Source organism: Mercenaria mercenaria, chromosome 4 (assembly GCF_021730395.1).
Source record: "Mercenaria mercenaria strain notata chromosome 4, MADL_Memer_1, whole genome shotgun sequence".
NCBI classification, from domain to species: domain Eukaryota; kingdom Metazoa; phylum Mollusca; class Bivalvia; order Venerida; family Veneridae; genus Mercenaria; species Mercenaria mercenaria.
The window spans coordinates 63,354,614-63,376,179 of record NC_069364.1 but is presented as its reverse complement, the minus strand read 5'-3'; the positions used below and the strand labels follow the sequence as shown (position 1 = coordinate 63,376,179).

Below are 21,566 nucleotides of genomic sequence, written 5' to 3'. Positions count from 1 at the left end.
TTATAATACAATGCCCTCTCTCCCTTCCCTGATCCAATTTAAATGGACTGGCCTCCAGATCATTCAACAACAAATTTTTAAAATTTTTTTAAATATCTGGAAATATATGCTACATTTCTTAAGAAGGCTTTAAAACTTAATTACTGACAAATTATATGTTACGGAAACGCATGAGAATTTGCTGTTTTTACTACTTTTTACGATGAAAATCAAAAAGCGTTTGTAACACTTTACTCCAGGTAAACTGTCTTGATTATAAATATCTACATTTTGAAGTCATAAATAATTCACTAATTCCGCTGTAGCGCTATTGGTTACGACGACGGGAAAATGTCTTTATTGCCGCATCGGACAGAGGTTTGATTCCCGATGCAGTCATCTTTTTTTCTTGATTTGGAATTTTTAAAATATTTTAGAAACAAAATCTCATATTCTAATGTTCATACCATAATATGACCAAACTTTAATTTGAAAGAAAGATTATTTTTAACCAAATCTGGGGAGTGGAGGTCAGTGCCTTTAAAATTCACATATAAGTTGGCTTTTGAGATGGATGAATTTTAAAATTTCAAAAAAAGTAAGACAGAAGGCTAAAAATAATGATCCATGTGGGGTTTGAACACATATCCTGAAAAAAGAACTGAAGAAAGAGCTTGGACCACTTTTCTATTCAGTTGAAGAGTATTTGAAAGGAGGGTTTTTCAATGAAGTATCTGAATTGTTATGTTATTCAAGATACAGGGCTTCATTTCTTAGCAATAGGATCGTTGTTCGGCTCCTTCTAAATTGTGCTGTATTTTACTGCATAGGAGTAAGGTTTTTGTATCCCATACTTTGTAGTTTAAAAAATGAACGTTTATTTTTTGCAATATTGAGGACTATTGCTCTATTTCAATTTTTTGCAAGATTTAGGTAAAGTCCCTCTATTTTAAGCAGAGTTGCTTAACCTGTTATAAGGCAAAATATATTGGATCACACTCGGAGAAGCAGCTGCTGATTGACAGTTCACAACCCTTACCATATACATAGAATATATAGCACTAGATTGGCAAAACTTTGAACTTTTACAATTTAAGTAGCTCAATTAGGCTGATCCCTGGTGTACAAAGGCAAGAATTTGAACAAATGCATCAGTAAGAAAATATAGTACTTTTAACACTAATTTGCTAGATATTGAACAACGTATAGAATCCATTTTGTAGCCGATCCTTATTAAAACAAGAAAAGGATTGAAATGTTTTTAGGTAGCATTGATCATTGAATGGCATGCTGCCAGTAAGTTTGTAAATAAAGAGTTGGTATGCTGCCAGGTATACTGTCCATTTGATGCACGCAATATTTTGTCAACCTTGTTACCTTCTAAAATATTGTTTTTTTGTCTGCCAAAGCTTATATCGCTGCCGTTACTGAGATGTCTGTATTTGTAAGATTAATCAGAGAAATTTTGAAAAAACAGACAGGGAAGTGCCATGTTGAAAGCATTGATTAATGATATAATTTCTAGCTGTAAATGAATAATTAATGTTTGATGGAATTTGCCAGTAGTTTGGAATTTATGCATTGATGAGTCGTACAGTCAGCGATATTAAAATGAAACTCAAGCGAAGAAACTCGCGTAAGTTATTTTTGTCTTCAGTTCTTTATTTTTGTTTAAAGACATCATTATGCCTTCGAGTATTATGTGGCTGCTACATTTTTTGAACATCAAATATACTATTATATAATTTAATATAATTTCTTGTTAAATCATATTGTTGGTGATTGTTTTGTGAAATATTCGGCAAAAGCTTAAAATACTCGATAACAAAGTAGAAAGTTTTTTTTTGCATCCATTGTTTCTGATTACTTCCCTTTAGAGTGTAACTGTAAAATTTAATATTTGTGCTTCACTACCATGTAATTATGCATATTAAAAAGCTGATTTCATAGTTTAGACAATGTCATAATCATTGTGCTGAAATTTGACTTTCTGTGGTAACTGCTCCCTGCATTTAAATAAGGAAAATATATATATAGATTACATAACAATCATTGAATGTTGGCAAAATATTTTTATCTCATTATGTAGAACAAATCTTTTTTCCTGTTCCATATTGATATTTTAATGTCTTTTCTTGTCAAATGAGCATTAAAATTTAATTTTTCAAACATTTTATTAAGTTAGGGTTGAAGTTTGATTCCGAGATTGTTAACTAATAACTATTGTAGAGATTATAATGATATCTGTTTTGTAAAGAATTTAGCAACTGGATAAAGCTACTGCTGTGCTGTCTGCATAAAAATGATAAATGACTACATTGAAAAATCTTACAAAAATACACTTGTCTATTTGCTGTAAAATTACTATATGAAAACTTCCTTCCGTAATATGTTGCCAGGAATATGTAGATAGAAATAATTATTTATAAAATAATACTAATTTTTTGTTTTTTAAAAGCATGTTGTGAACTTTGAAGAAGAACGTTTTAAATGTGCTGCAGTACACAATATTACCAACAATATATATGTAGAAAATTTACTGTTAAAATATATTGAAAATGTCGGTTAATAAAACTTATTACCAGTCATGATATGCCCCGAATGTAATGCTGTATTTTTGTTGAACATTTTGTTCATTCTTCCGACACTTAAATATTTTATCACCAAATACCGAACAAGACTTCATTAATAACGTTTCTTTCAGTCATTGCCAAAAAGTTTGTGATTTAGAGGCATAATTTACCAAATTTGGAAACAATAGGTTTGATTTATTGGCCATTGATAATTCACTCCCCCATACTTCAAGTACCATTGTTACATTAATAAGTGCAGTTTTTTCCAAATTAAATCTTGCATAAACAAGTAATGGAAGATTTATAGTTGTTCTTGATAAATCTGCTTTTTGCCATCATTTCTAAATGCTTTCTATAAAATGAGCCGCGTCATGGGAAAACCATCATAGTGGCTTTGCGACCAGTATGGATCCAGACCAGCCTGCGCATCTGCGCAGTCTGGTCAGGATCCATGCTGTTCGCTTTCAAAGCCTATTGGAATTGGAGAAACTGTTAGCGAACAACATGTATCCTGACCATACTGCGCGGATGCGCAGGCTGGTCTGGATCCATGCTGGTCGCAAAGCCACTATGTTGGTTTTCCCATGGCATGGCTCAAATTAAACTTAATGTGGAGAAGTTGTCAGAAGTTGGTACAACTCGTTCAGCGTCCATAAACACCGGCTAGGTAAACTTACTGCTAAATGAAGTACTTTAAGTGCAGTCGAAGAAACAAACAAAACAAGATGAATCTGTTGATTTTCTAAAGAAACTATGGTTCTTGACAACTATTTTTTAGCTCCTCATTGCCCGTTTACCATTGTTGTTAAAATTGCAAAGAAATACTACAGTAGCTGATTTCTTTAGTAAACCTGATGTAGGATTCAGGAGTGTGAAAGCTGCCACACTGCTGATGAGTGAGAAGAAGTTGTTTGCCTGTTGCAGATTTCTTTGCTATCTATTTTCAGAAATGGAGGGCACTTTATTAGACCTGTCCGACAGAGGTCTTACCAAGCTTGAGATCCCTGTTGGTGAGAGCCCCACAGCCCTTATAGCTGACAGGAACAGTATTACGCGTATAGAGAATCTAGAGCAGTGTCCTCAACTTAAACAAGTGAGTGATTCAAATGTCATTTTGGCAGGGTTGTCTGACTTGTTAGCAAGGAATGGTGTGGGGGCATCGGAATGAAGTGTTATATCTTCCTCCCAACATTTTGCTTAATGATGGCATATGAGTGAACATGCACTTAGATAGTTCTATTATTATTACGTCAAGTTTTGTTCTGATTATGACAGGGAGCAATTGTTTGTACAGCGACTGATTCTTCTGAACCTACCCTGCCTCCTTTTCTGCTCTAAACCACCTGACCACTTTCAGTTCAGAAATTACCTGTCACACTCAAAATGCAAGGCTCTTCAAATATTATTTAGAAATATTTTTATCAAATTTCTTAATTTTCTCAACTTTATTTTCAAGAAAGATGAAATACCAATCATATTACCAAGTTTCATCGAGAAATTTTAAGTACAGACATTTAATTAAAGCCACCCTATGTATTTACAGGGCTAAATTTAGACCCTGTGGTCATTGTCATGTAATTTTTGGCAAAAGGTCAAAATCTTGCATTATTGGCTTGATTATTTGAAGAATAGGTAGACCTAATTGCAATGGATTGAAACTTCACATACTTGTCCACTGTCATGGGCTGATATACATAGTGCAAGTTCCATATACCTGTTTGTCATTTTTACAAAATTATGCTCCTTTTTGCCTTTATATTCATTCCATTGACAAGGCTGTTGAACAGTTGAGTGTTGCTGTCCTCTTACAGCTCTTGTTCCAACATCTACTTTTCTTGAAAGTTCTGTCATAAATTGAATAGAAAGAAAATAGAAATGTTCCATGTGAAATGTCAGTGGTGGTCTGCTACTCAAAAAAAGATACATATTTTCTCTTGTCCTCTCAATAAACCCCTACTTTTGGTTTTGATTTGCAGAACTTACCATCATTGAAGTATAAAGATGAAAACAAACATATGACATTTCTTGCAGAAAGCATTCTTACAGTGGAATTGTGTGATTACAGCACCCATTCTACATGACATTGCACAAAAATGGAAAAACTAGGATCTTTTTACTATAGACTTCATTCGACTACACCAATGCACATATTTTGGACCAAATTACTGACCATATTCCTAAATCTGGGAGATTTATTGATTTTGTTGTGTGCATCTGCCTGTCAATTTGTACATAGTATTCCTCTGAAACTACTGTTAGGATTCCAACCAAACTTTGTAGGGATGCTCTGACAGTACCGCGGCTTACTGTTGACATTTTCTGGTTGAAATGCATTTTGGTGAAGTTATTACCACTTAAAAAGTCTGTGCTTAAAAATATCTTTGTGATATAGCTGGATATTGCCTACCAAGTAACAAAGCAGTAGGGTGAGACTGAAAGCTGTCTCTAGTGGTTGTCATATATCAGGAAAATGCCCTCTCATCCAATCTTTAGTGACGGATGAGGGTCATTATTTGAGTGAAGCCGGAGGCTAAGCATATTTAAATTTGCATGTTTCTCAAACTGCTACGCCCGTGTATCGCTGTTCAAAAACCGTGAAACGGGTACCTGTTACCTCGTATATAAGCGTGTGTAAACCCCAAACTTGTCATAATTCAAAGCAACTATTTTGTTGCCATATATTTATAGTAATCAGGGTGGGATAGAAAAAAGACGGTGGTTAGAAATCAAACTTTGTAATATATATAACCAAGGGAGGGTAATTACATATGCTTAGCCTCCGGCTTCACTCAAATAATGACCCTCATCCGTCACTAAAGATTGGATGAGAGGGCATTATTTTTCGTAAAGCCTTCAGCTTTCGCATATTTAAATTTGCATCTTTAAAGAATGGCAACAAAATACCTCTCCTCAAGAAAATCAACAATAATAAATTTTTCCATATAATTATTAACTTCAAAAAAATTTCATAAATTATATGAAAACTACATTATAAGCAAATAATATAATTCATTCAACTTCTTACAATACAGGTTAACTTAAACCCAAGAATTCACTGTCATTTATACAATATTATAGTATTAAATATAGTAATTAAATGTTCAATCTATACTCTGAACATATCATATTCCTCTTTTTGTCCAGAAGGCAGTTAATTCAACCTTGTTAAATACTCATCATCTGCTATCACTTAAACACTGCTTTCATAAAAGAGATATCATCTTTTTCAACCACCTGTCTACGATAAAACTTGAAAAAGTTTTCATCCGATTTCCAACCTGCCGTATCAAGAATGTTCTTGATAGAACAATTACTGTTTAAGGCTGCAGATGTAGATGCAGACCTAAAGGAATGTGCCTTAAAAATAGACACATCAATACCCGCTAAGTGTAGAACACATTTAAGCCACCTAGCTAAAGTGCTAGATGTGACAGCATTATATGTAACATATGAAACAAATAATTGAGAATCATGTCTCAGTCTTTTAGTAACCTTAATATAATACTTCAAAGTATAAAAAACACATAATCTTTCATCTTCATACTGTTCTAGTTTTAAACTATAATTACTGTTTTTTCCAATCTGGGAAGTTTTTAACAAATTTGGAAAATAAAAAATAACACAGGAATCATAGACCTTCATGTAGTTCAAATCCAATGAGACTAATGTCTGTGCTCTAGATGCAGTTGCTAACGCAATTAACGATATCAATTTCAAACTTAGCTTTTTTAAACTTAGTGTTTCTAAAGGAAACCAGTCCGATAAGAACTTCAAGACTACAGTGACATCCCATGTAAACTTGTACTTTGGTAAAGGTGGTTTCTTAATAAAAATTCCTTTCATGAACCGGCTTATTAAAGTTTGATTTGAGCACCACTTATTTCCAAGGATCATTAATGTCTGTAACAACATAGCTTTATGAGTGTTAATCACAGAGTAGGATTTTTTATCCATAAACAATGAATATAAATAATTCATTACCGTAGCTTCAGTGGTTTTAATGGAATTTTTACCTTTCCCTTTACACCAAAGAAACCATCGTTTCCAAGCCAGCGCGTATTGCTTGGATGTACCTTCTCTCCATGATGTAACGATAATTTCTGCAACTTCTGCATTAAGACCTTGTTCTTGTAAACATCTGCAGATAACTGCACGGCGACCATGGTCATCTTCCTTCCAAAAGGGTGTAAAGTCCCGTCCTGTGGAAGCATCAATATATCTCTGTGTCTTGGTAACCTAACAGGAACAGATATTAAATGATCTATTACTAAAGGAAACCAAAATTGAGATCTCCATAAAGGTATGATCAAAATAGCTCTCTGAACTTTATCCTGAACCAATTTATTAATGACTTTGCCTATTAACGCAAAAGGCGGAAACAAATATGGTTCATATTCTGTCCATACAAAGGAAAAACAATCATTACGAAAACTCCCTGGAGATGGGAAAAAAGTAACATATTTGTCCACCTGAAAATTAATTCTAGAGGCAAACATATCTATATCTGGGGTAAAAAATTCTGAACATATTCGTCGAAAAATATCTTTTTTCAACATCCATTCAGATGATCCCGAAAAATTTCTAGAATAAAAATCTGCCTTGAAATTTTCCGAGCCCTTCAAATATGATGCAGATAAATAAATATTTCTATTCAAACACCATGTCCAGATCTCCCGTGCTAATTCATCAAGACTAGTAGAATTCATTCCTCCCATGTCATTAATATATGCTACCGCAGACACATTATCTGAATAGAAACGAATATGCGAGTCGCATACATCCTTATATAAAGACTTGATACCAAAGAAAATGGCAAGAAGTTCTAAATAGTTTATATGATTTTGTTTTTCATCTTTTGACCATTGACCATTCACATATTGTTCAGAATCTTGGTCATAACAAGACCAACCAATTAAAGAAGCATCCGACTGACATGTATAGTCTACCTTCTTTGGTCTAATTCTTTTACCATTCTTTTTAACCACATTTGTTATCCACCACTGTAATTCTGTCACACTGTCTCCATTTAGAACAATTCTATTGTCATAATTTTTATCTCTACCTAACCCTAATATTTTACATTTTTCTAAATGTCTGTAGTGTAATGGTGCTTCAAGCACAGCATAAAAAGCATTTATAACCAGTCCAATAAAGGATGCCAAATCTCTGACCAGCACATTTATTGTTTCTAATAAACAGGTTGCTTTTGTAATAATCTTCTGCAACTTTTCATCAGTTAAGAAAACCCTAAATTGAACTGAATCTAACAAAAAACCAAAAAATATGATTTTTTGTGTTGGTATTAAAACAGACTTCTTTTCATTTATTGAATAACCTAACGATTCCAAAGTGTTACACATTATCTTTGCGTGCTTTCCACAAATCTGTCTGTCTTGATTCATATTTAACGAATCATCAATGTAATAAGAGCATCTAATATTTTGAGCTCTGAACCATGCATAAATTGGTTTTAAAAGTTTTGTAAACAATTTTGGAGCTGCACTGTATCCAAAAGGGAGACAAACAAAATGATACAAAACACCTCTCCAGACAAATTTCAGGTACTTCTGAAAATCTCTATGAATTGGTACTGAGAAATAAGCATCTTTTAAATCTGCTGAACAGAAATAATCATTCTCTTGGATAAGATCTAAAACAATTTTAAAATGTTCTTGTTTAAAATGTTCATAAAGAACAAACTGATTTAACTTTTTCAAATTAATAATTGGTCTATATTTGTTATTAGGTTTTTTAACCACAAAAATATTTGAAACAAACTGATTTTGTTCATAATGAGATTGACAAATAGCACCCTTTTCTAACAGATCTTTTACTTCCTGGTCTATAATATCCATGGTTTCATCATTAAACTGGATTTCTTTTGGAAGCATGTATTGCTTTGGTTCTGTTTCAAACTCTAGAATATAACCTTGCACACTTTCTAAGATCCAAGGATCATTGGTAAAAGTTTTCCATACATGTAAACAATGTTTTAATCTACCTACCTTATTTAATTCCCCCCGTTTGGGGCCTGTGTAACAGTGGCTGATGGTTTATTATAATTTGGACGTCTTTGTCCTCTGAATTGGCCACCATAACCTCCACGTTGCACCTGACCATACGGCATAAATCTGCCTCTACCTCTGTTAAAATTGCGAGGATATCGACCTCTACCTCTGCTGAAGTCTCTGTTCCCAGAATACGGCTGATAATTATATCTGTCCTTTGCTAGATAATTGCCTAGACTCATACCAGTGTCACAATTTTTCATTTCTTTGGAAATGTCATCACCAAACAACATAGCAGTAACTGGCGTACTGACATTACAAAGGTTCTTGTATTTCTTATTAATGTTGGGTCTTATCAAGTAACGCCTCCTTATACTGAGATTGTGTTGTACCTGACCAAACATTGTCAACGAGTCCGAAATCAACAGTTTTGCCTCTTCGTTTCCCGAGATTTGAGACTTCAATGTTTCTACTAACTTTAAGATCGGCACAATACCTGTAGCCAACATACCTTGAATGTCTTGAAACAATTTATCATACGACCTTGATCTTTTGTCCATGATTTTCCAAATCTCACTATTTACCATTGGTGGATTCAAGAGATCACAATTCTCAGGAATTTTATACCTTTCTGTTATATCATCTGTATCACACGAAGTTGAACAAGCAGTATTCACCAATTTTGCTAATGAATCTGGGATAGGTCGACCCTTAGATTTTGTCTTAATCTTTGGTAATTTCCATTCAGAATCGGAATCATTTTCCTTATTCTCCCCAAATAATTCATTAATCAATTTCTTACTCAAATCTTTAGATTTTTGCTTTTTAATTGGTCTATTTTTCCCAATACTATCAATTTCTGAATCTGAACCGTCATTCACCAATTCCACATGTAAATTTGGTGCATTATTAACATCAAAATGTTCATTTGTATCATCATACTGGTCATAGTTCATCATATCATCATCTTGTGTATGATAATGCCCATCATAATAGGCTGTGTAATTAGGCTCAGACAGTCCTAACTTTGATTTTAACATTTCAATATGTCCATCTGTTAAATTGTTTAAATCAATTTGAACTAAACACTGTTCATTTTCAACACTTGTTTTTTCGTTGGTAGTATCTGCTACCTTTGACTTTGTTTTTTCTGTTTTTTCTTTGGTAGTACTTTTACTATTTTTACGTTTTTCAGAAACAGTTTTCTTCGGCAGAACCTTAGTGACTACGGACTTAAGAGTTTTCTTATCTTTTTTCGTATTTTTACTACGCAAATCCTTTTCTTCAAACCCCGAAAACTCTGACTCTGAATTTAAAGAGAGCACATCGTGCTCCGACTCCGCCATTTTTAAATACCTGGACAACGTCCAAGGTAATGTTTACTTTTTTAAAATTTGTATATATACAAAAGAACCTGGACTACGTCCTAGGAATAAGGAGTCAGTTATTCAAAACGAACACAAAGTTCACTGAAAATAAAGAACTTACCAAAAAACGGCACTACAAACCGTAGAAATAAACTTCTTTACAAAAACACACGCACTCTCAGCGACAACTTGACAGCGGAAGCGCTTAAAAAACTATGACAAGTTTGGGGTTTACACACGCTTATATACGAGGTAACAGGTACCCGTTCACGGTTTTTGAACAGCGATACACGGGCGTAGCAGTTTGAGAAACATGCAAATTTAAATATGCGAAAGCTGAAGGCTTTACGAAAAATAATGTAGTAAAGTCCTGTTGTGATTTTAAGGATAGTTTTCTCCATTGATTTTCTCTGTTTTAATTGTGCAGTTAAATATCAGTACAGGTGTTTGAAGTTCTTTTTATTACCTTCCGTAATTACTGCTGCAGTTATTTTAACTGAATTGTGTTTGGAAGTAGGCTACTAGGTCATGAATATAATTATAGAGTATTGTATATTCTTCATGCCCAGAAGAATAATTTCATTAACTAAATTGTACTAATGATAATTAAGGCATTGAAGGACAGTGTCAATTTACAATAATGATTATGTAGTTTTTTGTGTTTTAAGAAAGCTGTAAGATGTAGAAGCCTCGTTAAAACTCTTTGATATCTAGGCAGGGCCTCCACTGGGCCTCAGAGAGTTGTAGCCACTTTTTGAGAGAAACTGCAAAAATTTAATTGAAGCTGAATTGCTGAAATTTGGCCGCATTTTAATAAAATTCTTGTCACCACTTTCAAAAATCTGTAGCCAGTTCTTTGAATTTGTAGCATTTGGCTATATTGGCGAATGGCAGAGGAGGCCCTGCTAGGTGAAGTTTGAAATTGAATTATCGGAGGGCCAAAACAAGTCACTAGTCACTATGTCAGGTCATAGAAAACCTTGATAATACTCTACATGGTTAGAATGTTTTTCTGTAATAACTCTAGGATAATTTATGAATTGGTCATCCTAGGTCAAGAACTAGGTCAGAAGGTTAAATCTTAGAAAAAAACAATTGCATACTCCAGATGTCATATTTAGTATGTGATCTGCATGAAATCTGGTCAGTTTTTTTAATGAAATCTAAAAAATTAAGTTTTAATCTGGGTCATAGGTCAAATTGTAGGAAACTTTGTTAGCACTCCAGAAACCACATTTTCTACCCATGTTTATAATAATAAAAAAAAAAATTCACAATGTTTGTCTTGCTTGAATTCCAAATTGAGTCAGCTTAGGTTAAAAACTATGTTGCTGGGTCAACTCATTGAAAAATCTTTTCATAATAGAGGCCACATTCATATCTGATCTTCATGTAATTTTGTCAAAATGTTTGTCTTTGTTAAAGCTAGGTGAAGTTTGAAACTGAGTCGCTCCATGTGGTTCTGGGATGATCTGTGTATGAAAAGAATTGGAACCACTGCCTTACCCTTGCATGATCATAAGAGGCGACTAATAGGGTCTTAACACTTGGTTTTGCAGTAACTCTGTGATTTCAGCAGATATGCAACTTTTGATTCCATACCTCATGTTTTTATTTCGATGTAAATGAGATGTGGAACCAAAATTTGTAGTCCTGTTTGGGCCATATAACCTATACTGTATTGGTGCGCCGTAAAACCCAAATAAATAAATAAATAAATTGAAACTGAGTCAACTAGATTCAAATTTTTGATCACAAGGCCAAATCATTGAAACACAAGATTGATGTTCTATCAAATTTAAAAAATTTGAAATTTTTTTTTTTTCTTAAATTTGAGGGGAAGAAAAAATCCCAGTTAAACCATACAATTTTTTTTCAGGACAAAACTATATAGAAAAATAATAAGGAAGGTCATTAAAAATGCAAAGCATTGTAAAGAAACAAATCTCTATTGTATAATATATAGAGAATATATAGGTTTCTGCCTGTACTGTAATATAAAAGTCGAGACTCTAGCCGAGACTTTTATTTTTTTGTAGGCGAACTTAATAAATTTAAATTTATAAGACAGTAACCTAAATTAGTTACCTAATGTTCTATTTATCCTACCTTCTGATATAAAATCATTTTTAGCTCGACTATTCGAAGAATAGTCTAGCTATTCTACTCACCCTGGCGTCGGCGTCGGAGTCAGCGTCACACCTAAGTTAAGTTTTTGCATGCAAGTACCAGGGCTTCGGAAATTTGCCGGTTTGTCGGTTTTGGACCGATTTTTGACTTTTCAGACCGATTCGTGAAGTGAAAAAAACAAAAAAAATCGGTCCCGTAAAAATGGAGAAAAGTATAAATTTCGGTCTGATATCTCAATACACGATCACCTGCCAAGTAGGAAATTGTTGGTCGCACCTTCGGATAATCAGTAAACGTGTCAATCGGTCTGATTGTCACTTTGATAATCGATCCGTAATTAGCGCGTGACGCAATCAGTGCTCGCGCGGCACATCCTTTAATGTTTGCAGACAGCCGACTGCGGTGTATTAAACATTTTTGACTGGTTTCCTAACGTTTCTGACTGGATCCAAAATCATTTCGACGGGGATCCACTTCTTTTATTTAGAATCCGACGGATGGTTTATTTCAAAAGGCTATATTTGATCACGGTAACAAACAATTGATCGCTGCATTTAATCAAAGAGCTATAATTGTACATTACTGTATAGGTCTTTGATTTAATGAGACATCACATAGAAAACCGATAAAAATAATTTTTATAATTACTTGATTTGAAAAAATTACATGATTCATTTGTTGGGGCTCCAGTTGAAACAAATGCAGAAAATCGTCTTTGCAACCCGACTGTACAAAAAAGAAAAAAAATGGACGGGCAACCACGAATGATAAAGAAAACCGGAGTGGCACTGTTAATCAAATCGGTCTTTTAAGAAACGTTCCAAAATGAAATTTTGTTTACATCAGAAGAGAACATATAACTTTATAAAATGTAGTTGCTTACTGAAGTACAACGTAAGTGAAATGAAATATCCGTGGCCAACCCGCGTGACGTTTTGGTACTATACATGCGGGAAATTCGATCTCAGCGTTCAAATAACGTACACATTCGGTCCGCGGCAGAGTATTCTTTAAATACTGAGGCTGTTTAGCAGAGAATATGTGTCGTGTAACTCACTTTGACGCATTGTATTTTATAGAATTCCGTCAAAGAATGAGGAAACATCACAAAGTATCTGCCGTGTATACGGTATCGAAGTCACGTGCGTTGGCTTTTAGACTAGTTACGCACACGGTGTCAATGCCTCGTATTATCTCGGAAAAACATCGAATTTTAAACAAAGTAACGATCACACATAACACTGAATAACTGTCTTCATTGTATGGTAATGCGCGGTGACTGGTAACTCAGTTTTAATGAATGACATGCTTATTTCTTTACCCTATCACGTTTTACAAAATATGTAATATTGGGAATGCGGTGGGTGGGGAAGCGCCGATGTCAGGATTTTCGTTTCGGACCGATTGAGTTATCAAAATTTCCGGAGCCCTGGCAAGTACATACAGCTATCATTTAAAGGCATATAGCTTTGAAACTTATTTATTCTTTTTCTAGGTCAATTACCAACCTCACTGGGTCAAGTTCCATAACTCTAACATGTATTTTGAGCAAATTATGCCCCCTTTTGGACTTAAAAAATTCTGGTTAAAGTTTTACATGCAAGTTACTATCTCCAAAACTAATGCAGATATGAAATTGAAACTTCACATGTGTCTTCAGGGTTATAAAACAAGTTGATAGCACCAAGTCCCATAACTCTGACCTTCATTTTGGCAAAATTATGCCCCCTTTTGTACTTAGAAAATTTTGGTTAAAGTTTTGCATGCAAGTACATACAGCTATTACTAAAAGGCATATACCGGTAGATTTGAAACTTATTTTTTCTTTTTCTAGATCAATTACCTACCTCACTGGGTCAAGTTCCATAACTCTGACATGTATTTTGGCCAAATTATGCCCCCTTTTGGACTTGGCAAATTCTGGTTAAAGTTTTGCGTGCAAGTACATACAGCTATTACTAAAAGGCATATTGATTTGAAACTTATTTTTTCTTTTTCTAGATCAATTACCTACCTCACTGGGTCAAGTCCCATAACTCTGACATGTATTTTGAGCAAATTATGCCCCCTTTTGGACTTAGAAAATCCTGGTTAAAGTTTTACATGCAAGTTACTATCTCCAAAACTAATGCAGATATTAAATTGAAACTTCACATGTGTCTTCGGGGTTATTAAACTAGTTGATAGAATCAAGTCCCATAACTCTGACATGTATTTTGGCCAAATTATGCCCCCTTTTGGACTTAGAAAATTCTGGTTAAAGTTTTGGGTGCAAGTACATACAGCTATTACCAAAAGGCATATAGCTTTGAAACTTATTTATTCTTTTTCTAGGTCAGTTACCAACCTCACTGGGTCAAGTTCCATAACTCTTAACATGTATTTTGAGCAAATTATGCCCCCTTTTGGATTTAGAAAATTCTGGTTAAAGTTTTACATGCAAGTTACTATCTCCAAAATTAATGCAGATATGGAATTGAAACTTAACATGTTTCTTCAGGGTTATTAAACTAGTTGATAGCATCAAGTCCCATAACTCTGATATGCATTTTGGTCAAATTATGTCCCGTTTCGAACTTAAAACTCTTTTGATATTTAACATTTTGGGTAATAATTTCCTGCTTCTGTGACAATATTTCGAATAGTCGAGCTTGGCTGTCTTTCGGACAGCTCTTGTTTGATTAAAATTCAAAATTTACCACCAACTAGATCTGTGTCTGCTTTGCATTTAAAGATTAATACGCCCTCCATATTACACACATATAATTATTCTACTGCATTGAAAAAGGTCTTTAAAGTCCCAAATATTATAAAATAAAATCGGAAAAACAAAGGCTAACCTTGTGTTTTGTACCCAACATCTCTGTTCTGCTGAACATGAATGAATAATTTTAATTTGCTGCCAAATGAAGTTTTATCAGAAGTTCAGTTGCAAGTCGGATACCCATTCACACCAAACAAACATTTGACGTGACTTAAATTTACACACGCCATAACGCCGCTTGACAGAAAAAAATAGGCGAACCGATTCCTCGATGATTTTATTAAATAACATTCTATTCCAGATGCAGTATTCCTTGATTTAAGTGCAGAAAGCTAAAATCCTGAAAAAAAGCTATAGATAAGTCATTTTCCATTTTCTCAGCTGAGTGTTTCTGTTCTAAAATCTGTTTGTGGTAATTGCAAATATGGTATGCCAATGCTGTAACATTAGTGACCCTAATAAAAGTGCATTTAAGTAATTGCATAAATATGTCTTTTAGCAGTTATTCTCAAAAACAAGGTGGCTTCATTTAAAAAAAAAAATAATAGAGAAGTTTGGCAAAAGTTTATTATGGCTCCCTTCCTATTGGTCGGTTTGTCTGTCGGTCTGTTGGTATGTAGACCAATTGGTTTCCGGGTGATAATTCAAGAACGCTTGAGCCTAGGATCATGAAAGTTAATAGGGAGGTTGGTCATGACCAGCAGTAGGTCAAAGTGACCCAGAACAGTTAAACCGTTTCCGGGCGATAACTTGAGAATGCTTTGGCCTAGGATCACAAAACTTCAACTTCTACCAGCTCTTGTTTAGTCACTGACCTGATAAAGCAAAATTTACCATAGCCCTTGATTTTCGCATGAAGGTAGGATAAAATGTTATTTTAGGTTGATTGCTGAAAAAAATCACAATTTTGACAAAAATAATGCTAAAATTCCCAAAGCAATAAGTTTTGGTCATCTTCCCATGTTACTTTGAAAAAAAAAAAGCATAGGTCAGTAATATAGGTAACATCAGTTTAAATACAGTTACGACTGAATTTCAATTAAATGTAACATGCCTATAAATGGAACTAAAAATACAGTCTTAATCGAATGTAATTCAAGTTGAGAATGTAATTTCCTGTGTGTTATCTCACAGTAAGATCTTGATAAAAAGACCAACTTGAAACAATTTCTTGTCAAGGGAAACCAAGTATCTTGCAGTGTGCGGAAGTTTGATAACAATTACTGCCATATAAAGGAAGTTATGCTGAGACTGGCACCGCAATTTTCCAAGAATAATGTTCATGTTGGTAATCAAATACAAATCAGAATTCAGTTTGCTTGACGCTAATTTCCTGTCTTTCAGTTTTTTTTCTAGATATTTTGATTTTTTAATGTTTCTTTGAGTTACAAGAGTGACTGTGTTTTAAATTTTTCTGAAAGAATAAAAAAGAGGCATCATCTCTCAAAGAAAAAGTTACTAAGAATCATTAAACTTGGTATATAAACATCTTTTTTGGGGGATAAAAATTCATGGATTTCAACTTGAACAGAAAATGAATGGAAATTTTTCTTGTTGGGGCACTTAGAGTTACCCTTGTCAGTCCGTATGTCATTGATGAGTTATGGCCCTTGACTTAGTCAAAAATAGGCATAATAAGTTTGTGTTGCATTGATCTCAAAAAGTATTTGACCCAGTATTATGTAACATTACAGGAATATCATTCAGCTTGTGAAGCTGTGCATGTGGGGTTTTGTTTGAGACTAGAAAAGAACTTTATTTCTCAGTTTGAAAAAAGCAGAATTGCCATGTCAGTTGTTGTTCTTGTTACATTTAATTTTGAGAAATGTGAACCAAATTGTTTTATATTTTCAGTTATCTTTGAAGAGTAATCGACTTGTGCACTTAAATGGTGTGAGTCGTCTCCGACATCTAACAGCGCTAAACTTACCACAGAACAGTATCATTGCAATAGAAGGTAAGTTTACTGTTAGACACAATTTCCTGCTTTAACTTACCACAGAACAGTATCATTGCAATAGAAGGTAAGTTTACTATTAGACACAATTTCCTGCTTTAAGTTATCACAGAACAGTATAATTGCAATAGAAGGTAAGTTTACTATTAGACACAATTTCCTGCTTAACTTATCACAGAACAGTATCATTGCAGTAGAAGGTAAGTTTACTATTGGACACAATTTCCTGCTTTAACTTATCACAGAACAGTGTCATTGCAATAGAAGGTATGTTTACTATTAGACACAATTTCCTGCTTTAACTTACCACAGAACAGTATTGTACTCGAAGCGGACGCTCTACCACTAGGCTATAAAGGCCATTATTTCAGTAGTGCTCATATGTTTTACAAGGTTAGTTACTGTTAGATGCCTGAATGAATATATAATGTCCTGCATTAACTTGCTGTGAAACATTAATTATGTCTCCCCCAGGAGACATATTGTTTTTGCCCTGTCCGTCCGTCCGTACGTCACACTTCATTTCCGAGCAATAACTGGAGAACCATTTGACCTAGAACCTTCAAACTTCATAGGGTTTTAGGGCTGCTGGAGTAGACGACCCCTATTGTTTTTGGGGTCACTCCGTCAAAGGTCAAGGTCACAGGGGCCTGAACATTGAAAACCATTTCCGATCAATAACTAGAGAACCACTTGACCCAGAATGTTAAAACTTCATAGGATGATTGATCATGAAGAGTAGATGACCCCTATCGACTTTGGGGTCACTCCGTCAAAGGTCAAGGTCACAGGGGCCTGAACATTGAAAACCATTTCCGATCAATAACTAGAGAACCACTTGACGCAGAATGTTGAAACTTCATAGGATGATTCGTCATGAAGAGTAGATGACCCCTATCGATTTTGGGGTCACTCCATCAAAGGTCAAGGTCACAGGGGCCTGAACATGGAAAACCATTTCCGATCAATAACTAGAGAACCAGTTGACCCAGAATGTTGAAACTTCATAGGATGATTGTACATGCAAAGTAGATGATCCCTATTGATTTTGGGGTCACTCCATTAAAGGTCAAGGTCACATGGGCCTGAACATGGAAAACCATTTCCGGTCAGTAACTTGAGAACCACTTGACCCAGAATGTTGAAACTTCATAGGATGATTGGTCATGCAGAGTAGATGACCCCTATTGTTTTTGGGGTCACTCCGTTAAAGGTCAAGGTCACAGAGGCCTGAACATTGATAACCAGTTCCGATCAATAACTTGAGAACCACTTGACCCAGAATGTTGAAACTTCATAGGATGATTGAACATGCAGAGTAGATGACCCCTATTGATTTTGGGGTCAGTCTATTAAAGGTCAAGGTCACAGTGGCCTGTTCATGTAAAATCATTTTTTGAAAATAACTTGAGAACCACTTGACCTACAATGTTGAAACTTAACAGGATGATTAGACATGCAGAGTAGATGACCCCTATTTATTTTGAGGTCACTTGATCAAAGGTCAAGGTCACAGGAGCCTGAACAGTGACTTGAGAACCACTAGGCCAAGAGTGTTGAAATTTAGCGGGATGACTGGACATGCCAAGTAGATGATCCCTATTGCAGCCAACCATCAGTGTCTCTTTGACTTTCGCTCCTGACCCCTATTGACTTCTTGCCTATAGGACTTTGCATTGGGGGAGACATGCGCTTTTTTACAAAAGCATTTTCTAGTTATCATTGCTCAGTGATTTTTTTTTTTCCCTTTTGGGAAAAGGTCCGGTACCGGATAAATTGGGAAAAATAGGGTTTTTACTCAGATTGGGAATTATTATAGTTAATTAATAACATCATTTAGAATGCTTCTTCCTTTAATTCCATGTAAATAGCATCAAACAAATTGTTTAAATGGTTAAATCATGGTGAATGTCAATGTAACTAAGTTTTCCTTCTGCATTCATCAAAATGCAAACTTAATTTGGTCATTTGGGGAATTTTTGGATGATAATTGGGAAAAAAGATTGCATTTTTCAATTGGGAAAAGGTCCTTTTAGGGGTACTTTATAAAGAAGGAAAAAAATCACTGTTGCTATAGAAGGTATGTTTACTGTAACATTTCTTAATAAATATACAATATCCTGCTTTGTCTTGTCGCAGTTATAAGTTACCAGGCAAAAATAAACACCAAGTAATATATTTGTTCTTTGGGCCTATTTTCAAGTTAATTTTATTAGAATTCTCCACCTTTTGCCAGTGAATTAACATATTTTGAAGACGTGAAAAGCGTATTTATGAAACATTGAATTTTCTTGTGTCTTGTATCTTGTTTGTCAAAACATATGAATTATTTAGAGGGCTTTAGTCATGAGAAACTATTTTTGCTTCCTTATTTGCCAGAATAGTACAGCCTTTGAACAGTCTTCTGCGTCGTTAAATCTGTGTGTTTAATCTCTAATGTTTATTCATTTTACATTTCATGCCAACGTCATGTCTATATTGTCTTGAGAAAAACAGAAGATTATAACCAGATACATCAAAAACAATATTTCCTGGTTTTAACCATATCGGTTATATTGTGTGGGTTGAGAATTCATACCCATAAGCTAGAAAATAAGTTCCGTAACATACACATAATGCTACAGAAAGATGTTCCTACTCAAATAGAATTTTTTCATGTTGCCTTTTGAAGCAAGTCAATTTGGGAATGCCACTAACTCCAGTTGAATTGGGAAAATGTCATTAAATTGGGAAAAGTTGAAACTCTGTATAATGATAATTTTTGGATATAAACTTATGTGGAATGGCATTTAAATAATTGATTGACAGTTACTCTTGATTACTTAATCTAAATATACAGGAAAGCGTACAAAGTAGCAAAACAACTAAAACAACAATAACCTTTAAAGGTAACAATCATTTTGGGAAATTTTAGTTAAGAATTGGGAAAAAACACATACTTTTTTGCTTTTGGAATACATCCTTTTACCGGAGGTATCTTTATTGGGGGAAAAGCCCATTTAGATCTCTAGCATTGTCGTCTGTTTGAAGTAATTAGTATTACCATACATTATATAGTTAAGGCAAATCATGTTCTTACAGTGGTTTGCGTTACCATACACCATTAAAGTATTAGTGTTAACATACAATGATAAAGCAAATCATTTGTTTACAGTAATTAGTGTTAGGTATTAGGAAATATTTTGTATTGATTTACGTCTCATTACTGTTAAGTAATTAATAACTGTTCCTTGATAATACACCATTATACTACTGGCAGTAAGCCATTATTTCTGTAGTGCTCATATATTTTGCAAAGCAGATAAATATACATGTTATGAAAATCTTTCTGGAACAAATTCTTCCAATGATCAGATGTAGTGTTTTTATCCTTAATGAGTGTATTTGATCAATTTAAAAGGTTTTACATGTCAACCTATGGTTTATGACTGTTATAGACCTTTTAGAGATTCCAAGTATAGACTGAAATGATTTAACGAGGAAGTTGATGTTGCTGCCAGGGAATTTTTTTCGTGTTTAAGATTTTATTGGCTTTCAGTCTGCGTAACATAAGTTTAGTTAACAGATTTATTTCTTCAGCTTTCCAAAGGAAACTTTGGTATTTGCTCATAAGACAGTTGGTACTAGAATGTTGATATATCACCATTTTCCTTAGTTCATTTATACCCCAGCCAATATGTCTTACTGAGAAGACTGACAGAAAGATTGTGTAACGGAATGTACTTGGTGGTATGGACTCAAATCCATTATAAATGCTTGTTGTTATTTAAAATTCATTGAAAATACCTGTCATCTCTAAAAAAAAAATGTTTCATGGTGGTATCACTGGTTTATATCAATTAAGAGATATCAGTAAAAACGTAAAATTAAATATGTTGCCAGAATTTTTCTTGATGCCTTAAATCATTTAACCTGTATTTTTTAATTTCAGGGGTACGGGAATTGGCAGAGTTGACATGGCTGAATCTATCAGGAAACAGCATAAAGGTTTGTTGACCAAGTAAATCTTGTTTTCCAGTTTATCACCATGGTAATTGTACCCCCCGACAACAAAGTTGTAAGGGGGGGTATACTGGTTTCAGGTTGTCTGTCTGTCTGTCTGTCTGTCTGTCTGTCTGTCTGTCCGTCTGGTCGTCTGTCCGTAGACGCAATCTTGTGCGCACCATCTCTCCTTATCCCCTTGACAGAAATTAATGAAACTTCACACAAGTGATCAGTACCAACAGTAGTTGTGCATGGGGCATGTTAGGTTCTTTAAGAAAAAAAATTTGCAGAGTTATGGGACTTTGTTTTTTTGTTACTATACTATAAACATAGACACAATCTTGTGCGGACCATCTCTCCTCATCCCCTTGACACAATTTAATGAAACTTCACACAAGTGATCAGTACCAACAGTAGTTGTGCATGGGGCATGTTAGGTTCTTTTAGAAAAAAAATTTGCAGAGTTATGGGACTTTGTTTTTTTGTTACTATACCATATACATAGACACAATCTTGTGCGCACCATCTCTCCTCATCCCCTTGACACAATTTAATGAAACTTCACACAACTGATCAGTAACAACAGTAGTTGTGCATGGGGCATGTTAGGTTCTTTCAGAAAAAAAATTTGCAGAGTTATGGGACTTTGTTTTTTTGTTACTATACTATATACATAGACACAATCTTGTGCGCACCATCTCTCCTCATCCCCTTGACACAATTTAATGAAACTTCACACAACTGATCAGTAACAACAGTAGTTGTGCATGGGGCATGTTAGGTTCTTTCAGCGACAAAAATTGC

The 21,566-nt window shown here is 34.4% G+C and overlaps 1 protein-coding gene across 11 annotated transcripts in view; it reads left to right on the top strand.

Moving 5' to 3' along the window:
- Positions 1-21,566, top strand: part of LOC123551935 (uncharacterized) — a 98,882-nt gene that overhangs the window by 8,002 nt on the left and 69,314 nt on the right. For 9 of the 11 annotated variants that reach the window (XM_053541496.1, XM_053541490.1, XM_045341243.2 and 6 more), the window contains exons 2-4: positions 3,500-3,645; positions 16,676-16,778; positions 20,710-20,765. In XM_053541496.1, coding sequence (XP_053397471.1) covers positions 3,500-3,645; positions 16,676-16,778; positions 20,710-20,765 — 305 coding nt within the window. Of the gene's footprint in view, positions 1-1,335; positions 1,616-3,499; positions 3,646-16,675; positions 16,779-16,818; positions 16,846-20,709; positions 20,766-21,566 lie in introns of those variants that run through there. The other 2 variants (XM_053541491.1, XM_053541497.1) reach the window with 2 other exon arrangements.